The sequence below is a fragment of the Rhagoletis zephyria genome, unplaced genomic scaffold (genome assembly GCF_001687245.7).
Source record: "Rhagoletis zephyria isolate East Lansing unplaced genomic scaffold, Rhagoletis_zephyria_1.1 Rzeph_scaffold_02596, whole genome shotgun sequence".
NCBI lineage: Eukaryota > Metazoa > Arthropoda > Insecta > Diptera > Tephritidae > Rhagoletis > Rhagoletis zephyria.
Genome location: NW_016159680.1, coordinates 24,063 through 33,676, shown reverse-complemented (window position 1 = coordinate 33,676; position 9,614 = coordinate 24,063). Strand labels below are relative to the sequence as shown.

Sequence of the window (9,614 nt, the reverse complement as noted above, 5' to 3'; positions counted from 1 at the left end):
GTAGCCACGCCCACTTATGGTTACATGTGTATATCTTGGTAACCGCTGCACCAATTTCTTCCAAACTTGGCACAGTTGTTGGCCTTGGTACAGCATAAAAAACCGCCGAAACTTTTTAAAATCGGACAATAACCACGCCCACATCCCATATAACGGTAATTTAGAGAAATACAAAATCTTCGATAAATCATTAAATATTGAAGCTAATTTATTCAAAATTGATGCTTGCAACAATTCTTTACCAAGAAATACGTTTATGGTAAAATTTTGGAAAATGGGCGTGGCACTGCCCACTTATGATCACATATAAGTATATCGGTAACCGTTCTACCAATTTGTACCAAACTCGGTATGGTTATTGTACTTGCCACGTGTGAGCAAAACGTTGAAAATTATTGAAATCGGACTAAAATAACGGCCGATTCTCATATAACGGTAAATTTGGAAATGCTTGAAACTTCAATATTTCCAAATTGAAGGACGCTACTCAAAATTGGTACACCTCGGCTTACCATCTAGCGGAAGGTTTCGAAAGGGTGAAAAAACATATATTTAGTACTTGCGCCGGGTATTTAATGTTCGGCTCCGCCCGAACTTAGACTTTCTTACTTGTTTCCTATATCTTTACGCATCATTGTTTTTATTTTTTACCCATGTGCATACATTTAAGAAGCACTTGTTTCCCTCCCAACCTTTTCCGTGTGCAATTTCCGTTGAATTTGCCAATTTACTCCCAATCAACCAACCGCCGCTAAAGAAGTTTCACTTCAAAAACACTTATACCGTTGGGGACAAACTAATATTTAGATTAGCAATATTTTGAACAGTTTTCGTTACTACTCGTTTGTTTGTTACGTTTCCATAAAGCCTAATTCATTATATATTAAATACCTTACACATTAGGGGCAAAATTGGCCAAGAGTACCAGGAAAAACTTTATGTCAGCATTTTGTTCAAACTCCACCACGTTGCTGCTTCTTAAAAGAATTAACCTTTATGTCAACAGCAACGTACTCAGATATTTTTTGCGTTTTCAAATTGCTATATCTTGGAAACTATACAACGGATTGAACGGACTTGAAATTTTATGGTATCCTCAACAGAAGTACTGCATACTATATTCCCAAGTCTGAGAGCGATGGGACCACCTGGACCAGAAATCTGGTCATTTTTCGACTTTTACCCCTTTCGTCAACAGTTACATACCCGGGTACGTATGTGAAAATGCATGCAAACATTCTACGTCAAAAACGACAAAATGTAACCTTTACCAATATAATTTTTTCGCCGAAATCCCACTGTGCGTCGTAACGAAGTCGATTCGAATTCGTTCTCGATCTGTGGCAAATTGGTACTAGGGATGGGTAAATTCGATATTCGAAGCTTCGATATTCATCTTTATTTCCAAAAAAATCAACTGTTCCACTTTCTTCTTTCTGACTAAATTTGCCATGACTTTGTGTGGCACTCCATTTGTCCTAGGGATGCAAGTAAAAAAAATACATGATTTTCGAAAAAATCTGTGCCTAGAAGGAACTGTTACTCCAAACTCAAATTTAAAAATTTTGTTTGTAAACAACTAGTTTTTTTGTTAATTTTTTTATTTTAAATGTTTAGAGGCTTTTACGTTGGTGGCATGAAGCTTTTACCTGAGAAGACCCCTAGTAAAACTTCCCGGAGAATAATTTTCTAGAATATATCAATCCTGTAACGACCTTCCAAATTTGCCTTTTGCGGGATTTCTTGAAGTAAGGGTCAAAATGAGCCTTTTAGGCGCGAGATAAAGGTTTAAAATGTTCTACAAAAATATGTGCCATGAAATTTTGGCTGGCTTCCAAAACGTCAACTGCTTTGCATACGTACAAAGTATAATATTCCATAACGCCGAACTACAAAATATTGACAATGTATACTTTTCCAAAACGCATAGTTAGAGCAATCAGCGCATCAGAAACAAAGTTGATGCTTCGTTTGTTATTAGTTACCATTTGTGTTTAAAAAATGGAAAATTCAGAACAATTGTTCATTGCAATGTATACGGTTGCAATGTGTCGCAACTCTGCATATACAAACAGTTTGAATACCGCGCAGTATAACAGTATCCAAACATTGTATTGATACGTTTTGGAAGTCAGTCTTTATTATATATGTCTTAAACTTTGATTTCGCTCAGACATTTATTTTAACTATTTTTTCGACTTTTCTGAAAACTACTTAGGCCGAGACATGGAAACTTCAGTAGGTCATGAAATAAAAATGCGAGCTAACTTTTGCAAATCCACCGGGTGTTTTATTACTGGATGGGTATACTTTCCGAGAATCTTAACAAAGTCCGGGCTGGTTTCGGCTGTCCCACAGTGTAATTTGAGTTTAACTTTTTGGACAGGTGGCCACTTTCCTCAAGCACCTCAAAAATATTTTAATTGTTGCATAGTATTTTAAGCACAACACTTTTTAACTATATTCGACGTTTCAAACAGGTGGCACTCCTCCTAAATATAATTAAAAAATAAAGCTTATTAAAACCATCGAATTGATACCTATATTGGGGTAATTTATATAACTTATTAAATAATTTGATTTTGATTTTCTTACATATGGCACAAAACTAAAACCATATTACACATCTACAGGGCAACCCCTTTCACTTAACAACTACTTCCGTTTTGAAAATCGAACGAACGATACAGATTTTATGACTTGGTGTTAAATATGTAACGCAAACATTTCCGAACTCGACTAAGAAGTTTAAATTAAACAAATTTTTGGAAAATTCGAAAAAATTCGAATTAAATCGAATTGCACCACCAAATTTTGAATCGAATAATCGAATGGTTGGGCAATGTCAAAATTCGGAAAAAATGGAATTTCAACCCCCCACTACCCATCCCTAATTGGTATGTATTCAAACGAAGAAGAATTCTGTGTTCGTATGGAATAGTAGCTTATGTGGAAAAGTTGGCTTTAATATAATGCGGCATTCGCAGCATACGATTGCGCATGACTCACTGGCGCCGAGCCGTCGAAGAACTTTTGGCAAATAAATGTGCAAGAAATAGTTCTGATACTAGCCATACCATATCCTTATTAAGTCTCATTAAAAAATTCCTTGTCGTTTAAAGAATAAAGGTAATGATGCCACATCATACTAAAGCCAGCTTCCCGACATAAGCTACTATTCCATATGAAAACAGAATTAATAACGTATGTATCTTGCTAAGTATTGATAAGCAACAAGAAAATCAATAAAAACTTACCAGTTAAACAAATTTGGTTGTCGCTCCACTCTCTTGGTCACTTTACTTTCCTCTCTAGCACAGTGCGTAGGCAACTGGCTGTGTCAGTGGTGATCATCGGTTCGAATCCTACTCAAAGAAGTCTGATGAGGAAATGTGGTGATTTCCGAAATAGCTATCACCTCTACCATTTTTTTTTTTTCAAATTATTGTTGCATTTCCACAATAAGTTTTCACAAAAAACGGCCTCAAGCTCATAAAAATTGTTGAATATAATTTCCTCTCTAAATGTATTTCATTTAAGTATGTTTGAAGAAATTAGTTTCTATTTCTCCACTTTGGCACGTCTCAGCCGAGAACACTCAGTTGGTCAATAATAGAAAGCAAATACTTTATCTATTTGCTAACGATTGTAAGCATATATGTATGTTATTATGCATTAAGGCGTATCACGAAAAAAAATTTAGCATTCGCCAGTATAATAAAAAAATTTAGGCACCAGCTAAAAACAGCTAAATTGCGTTTTTTGCTATAACTTTCTTATTTTATGTCTGATTTTTAAAATCTTTATGTTGCCGAAAAGGTCTCACTCAGAAATAATATCCCTAAACGATTACGACCTTGGTAAAATCGCTTAGGCTTTATTCACAAAACAAAAAAGTTATAATGTTTTCAAAATCCGGCAAAACCCACCACTTAGCAGTTACTAATTTTGCGCTTTAATGAATAATTATGTGAAGCAAAATGTTTCCTGGATGAAAGAAATATCCATTATTTTCAACCGTGGAACGAATTATTAACGTTAATTTCGACTTTGGTGAAAATCTTCGTAGCAATGTTATCTACTAAGTCCTTTCTGGAGTGGTGCTGATATTTTATTGGAACTCTTCTTCACTAGCTATACTATGTTCATATCCAACTGTATATGGTCGATATTTAATTAGTAACTTTTACTGCCTCCGGTATTTTTTCGATTGCAATCTCGCATCCTTTGTTATCAAGTAATAATAACTGCTTCGATCCGCCTTGGTTAAAAAAAAAAAAATCATTGAACTTGATGGTATTCCCGCTGTGTCGATAGAGTTGAATATTTACCAAAATCTATTCCAATTTACATAAAGAGATCTGGAATAACCGACTATATTCTTTGTCTTTATAGATATGTATGTAGTTAGATTTTTAGTGATTAAATAATAATTTCCGATAACTATGTACGTTTATAAACTTACGAATTGTGAGTCTGCCAACTACTGGCATCTTCGCGCTTTCCCTAATTCCAATATATTTTTTTATTAAATCGGTTGAATATAGAACTAATTTTCGATTTCTGGGCACACTTGCAATGCGGTTTAAATAAATTAAATATTTTGTTACAACCAGATTTGTTGGGAACTTATTGCTGAACTTATTCTTTGGTTCCTTAAATAGGTTTTACAGTAGCGATCTTGTCTTCAGTTAAACTCCACACTTTCAAGAAAATTAATTTTTGATTGAAAGTACTTTTTTGATCTTATAAGTTGTGATCCGGCGTAAGGTACATATGTATATATGCAAACGTACATGCATACTTATTTATGTATCTACATACTTATGTATTGGTGTACTGTAAATATTCACACTTCAACACCGGCTTGGCAAGTCAAACAAATAGGTGGATACCCGCGTATATCCGTATGTACATATGTAAATATCTGACTATTTGTACATACATATGTATGTATGTACATATGTATATGCGACCAAAGTAATTTCAACTATCTTCAGATTGAGTATTTGTATATTTTTTAAACAAATGTTTTCGTTTAATTTTCACCCGTCTTGGCATGAAATACGTAAATAAAATATGTGCATACATATTTGATGTTTTCCAAAGTAGGTATGCAATGTGTACTTGCAAATAGACATACATACATACATATGTATGCATATTTGAAATTATGCATATAATCTATACATATACATATGTACATACGTATAGTAAATACTCTTGCAAAAATATTTAAGGAAAACATAAAATATTTGTATTGAAAGATCCGCATACCGGTAGGAACATACACATACATATACCTTGTTATGTAAATAGTATATCTATGTTGATATTAAGGTGAAATATATATTTACGTACGTACGTAGCGACTGAATCGTGCATATATGACTTTTATGGCTAGCTACGTAACAATTTTGGGGATAATATTTTACTCAAAACAGAAAAGTTTAACTAAAACATAAGTAATTATGCCAAGTTTAAATAAAATTTTAAAGTTGATTTTTTTAATTTTTTTAAGCTCTGATTAGGAACTTAATATCAACCAATATACTGCCTGTGTTAGTTTTTTTTTGCCAGAAATATTTGTTCTATTGTTGATTCGATCGATGTTTTGTAAACGAACAGGCTTTAACACAAATGCAAAACAGACAGCAGACTCAAAATTAAATTCACGTGTCTCGGCGTTTTTTTTGTTTTTTGTAATTTCTTCTTTCTTTTATAGTTTTTTTTAAGATTCTCTAGAAAGATTTTGAGTATGCAGTTTTATAGCCCATCAAGTTTTAGCGAAACAGAGTGCAAGCTTCAATTTGATTTTTGAAATTTTTTTCTGTCATTGCTGCGTGGCACACAAAACTATGTACTTATGTATGTATGCCGAAAAACTTTTTTTATACGAAGAAACTTCTCATTCAATCAGACATTTAAAATTACCTTCAAAAATAAAATTGTTGATCTTTTTTGATCTCAAAACCGCTTGCAGTTTTTAACATACAAAAAATTTAAAATTTTTTTTTGCTTGCGACTATGGAAATGGATACTCTGACGCAAGAAACGCAAAAATACGTATTTAAAACATTTAAAAAGCGCATTGTATACTAGTTTCAGGCCAAAAAAAGAAAAAAAAGAGTTAATCTTATGTTTTTAATGGACATTTTAAAAGTACGGGTAATTCTTTTTTTTTCAGAATTCCTCATACCAAAAGCCTTAAAACACCGTCTCTTCCTACACCTATCTCTTCTACGCCTTTTTTCCAAAATGGAATACAATGTAGAGCTTGGTTCTTTGTAAGAGAATATATAGCTTAACTAAATTGAAATCGGCTGAAAAATGTGTTTGTTCATTTGTTTGCTTCGGTCAAATCCAGAACGTTAATACTTGAGTTCCGATTTACAGATACATAAGAGGGGATTTTAGGCGAATTATCATGGTGCACCCTTGAAGACAACTTGGTGTTCAAAAATTCTAGTACTCTAATGGTTCGAAAACAATTGGCTTTGGAAGGTGTCAGTGAAAACGAAAAAAATAAATAAATATGTGTAAAATTGTTAGCATATCTTTTTACAGGATTAACGAAAACTGCTGCAGCATAATAGAATATTGATTATCCATGGAAATTAAAGAAGCTTTTTTTTTCTTACTGTCTCTTACAGAATTTCCTGAGAAACGTCCCCAACTCTTTACCGAACATGCGCGCTATGAGCCGGGTGATATTTTACGCGCCAACTGTAGTACACCGCCGTCGCGACCGCGCGCCGATTTGCATTTCACACTCAACAATATACCGGTAAGTAGAAAATTATATTTTTAAATTGAAATTATAAACACAAGTTTACATACATTTGAATCGGTTAATCAAATTATCAAAGGGAATAAATCGGTATTTTTCCGATATGGCAAATTTAATGCAGTTCAACAGAGCTTCTTTAAACGAACCGACCTGCCTCAAAATTGTCATATCGAAAAAATGCTGACTGATTGCTTTTGGTGTGAAACCAAGAGTTCAATTGCTGCTGGTCTCCAATTAGATCAAAATGTCATTGAACTTTCACCTCAAATTTATTATATTTAAATTAGCTTGAAAATACCAAAAAATAGCAGCTAAGAAGTGCACGCTAATTAATAACTCATTTATGCTGCTATATAAAGTTAGAAAATATATATATACCTTTAATCAATTAAATTTCACGCAAATCATTTAGAAAAGTAACAACGTTTATCTTTATCCAATTATTAATTACTAGGCGCAAAAAAAAAACCATTGTGTAGCAATATTGCACGTGCCATTTTTTTCAGTGTGGCACATCACGTTGCATTTTCAACTTACCGGACACAACGTTCTTAGTAGTTTTTCGGACGGTAGAGCACGGTTGCACGTGAGTTGACATCTGTCACGTTTCATTAATTTGCCATTGTAGATTAGAGCGGGAAATGTGATGAACCATATTGTTGACACCAGAACATTTGTAAAATAGTAAATTATATATAGCCGAAAAATATATGGGATGTGGGCCTGGTTATTGTCCGATTTTAAAAATTTTCAGCCGTTTAGTATGTTTTACCAAGCCCAACAACTGCGGCATGTTTGGGAGAAATAGGTGGAGCGGTTATCTAGATATATAAGTACATGTAATCAAAAGTGGGCGTGGCCACACCCATTTTCCAAAAAATTATGATCTTATTTTTCGCTTAAAAATCATTGTAAATATATATTTAGAGCAGCTATGGTCAGAGAGAGCTTTTACTCTGCAACCGTGTATACAAAATGTATAGAAAGCTTAAAAGAGCTTTGCCCGCGAGCAAGGCGTTGCCCATCACCGATTTAGAGTGAATAATCTTCAGTAGTTACTAAAATATCGCAGTTTTCGTGTTTCTGAAAGTTACCGTTATACCATTTTTTTAGACACTCGAAATTAGTGTAGCGTTCTGAAATATTACTAATTTTGTTTTTACACGGCCTTTTTTGCATTGTCTCGATTTAACATGGTTTAGAAAAGAAAGAATTGATTCCGTTTTACACGTTCGATTTAGTTCGCGTAAAAAAGCAATTTTATTGAAGTTTTTTTTGGGTAGTAGCTTAGCGAATTAATCTTCACACGAATCTAACCAGTTTGAATTATTAGTGCAGAAGCGAAGAAGCGAAAAATACGGCGAACGAACGGTGAAAATAAATGTTAGGTATCATCACTTCCACATTTTCGCCGTTCACTTCGCCGCATCTGTCCATTTATTGAATACATATATGGCGACTGTTATTTTCCCCCGCTTCGCCAAATGCATTCGCTTAGCAACTCATAATACCGCTCTTTATTAACCGTAGTCTTTTAGAAATCTGGTTAGGGAATTCCCCTTTATAATTTATTTTCATAGCAGCTTAAGTATGTAATTTCATATTCATGTTACTTTTACTTTAAGATTTGATTTACCTTTACACACTTTTTTGTGTGAATGACTTGTTTTAGTTATTTTTAGAGTGGTTGTTTCTATATATTTCATTCTTTTTTAGATATTTTTTTACTCGGTTATTTCTTTAACGTACCGACCGTGTGAAAGCGGAATTTGGTGTATATTATATTTGTAATTATGCCAAAATTCTATTTAAATTTGTTCATAGTCGCTTCTGCTTAAAGTAATTTAATATATTTACTTGCATTGTATTTATAAACTTGGTTTGCATTTAAAAACCTAAACAATTGGCAATTCTTAATGCATGCTCATCAATAACTTCGAGCAGTTCACTTTCGCTCAATTCGGCATTGGTGACCACAGGCTCGTTATCCCTATTCCAACTCATCATAAATCAAAATGCTGACTGCACGTTCTTAGCAGTTGCTAGTAACTAAATCGTTTTTTCTCCATGTGGCTAAATAAGGGTATTGCTAAACCGATTGACGGCAATCATTCATCATCGCCACTTCTGATGGTTGCTCTGCGGCGAAACGAGGTATAACTGCCAATCTTCATGGAGTGTACCTTTTTATTAGCTGGGTGAAATGGGTTCGAAATTTGCTTTGAAAAGGGTCTTCCTTATGGTGAAAGTTAATGTTAGTTTAAAATTTCATCTAAGAGCTTTAAAAAACCAATGCGCAAGTGTATAACTTTAAGACACTTTAATGAAACGATGGCAGTTTGATAAGTCAGTTCTGTTTAAAAAAAATATATTAAAAGGGGAATTAAAATTCTAAATATACATATTCATCCTTTCGCTATATACATCTAGTTCAGCGTTTTTCCATTTTTATCTATTGCAAGTAGCAGGATTTTTCAAGGACTTCAAAATAGCTTTTGTGTTCTTCATTATCAATTCTCGTACTTTATCTAAGTAACGACTCTTGGAAGCACGAAGCACAATGTGCATGATAGGAAAATTTTAATGCCTTTAATAAGGATAGGACACTAATTATAAAGAAGCATGTGGAAAGAAGCTCCAAGGTACTAAATATTAAAAGAAAGCATTAACAAAAACAGAACTAAATTCAAAAATATGTAATACTAGCAGACCCGGCGAACTTCGTCCCGCCAAAAATTTTAATATATTTTATTGAAACTTTTTGGTCCAACATTTTCACCAACAATTCACGTTTACGATTTTCATTGGCACATTAGTCTGCTAA

General features: G+C 33.6%; 1 protein-coding gene across 1 annotated transcript in view; it reads left to right on the top strand.

Moving 5' to 3' along the window:
- LOC108367231 (uncharacterized) overlaps window positions 1-6,787 on the top strand; it is a gene marked incomplete at its 3' end in the record, with an annotated part of 24,027 nt that extends 17,240 nt beyond the window's left edge. Inside the window, exon 4 of the mRNA XM_017621829.1 lies at window positions 6,654-6,787. Coding sequence (XP_017477318.1) covers window positions 6,654-6,787 — 134 coding nt within the window. The remainder of the gene's footprint in view (window positions 1-6,653) is intronic.
- Window positions 6,788-9,614: the final 2,827 nt, after the last annotated feature.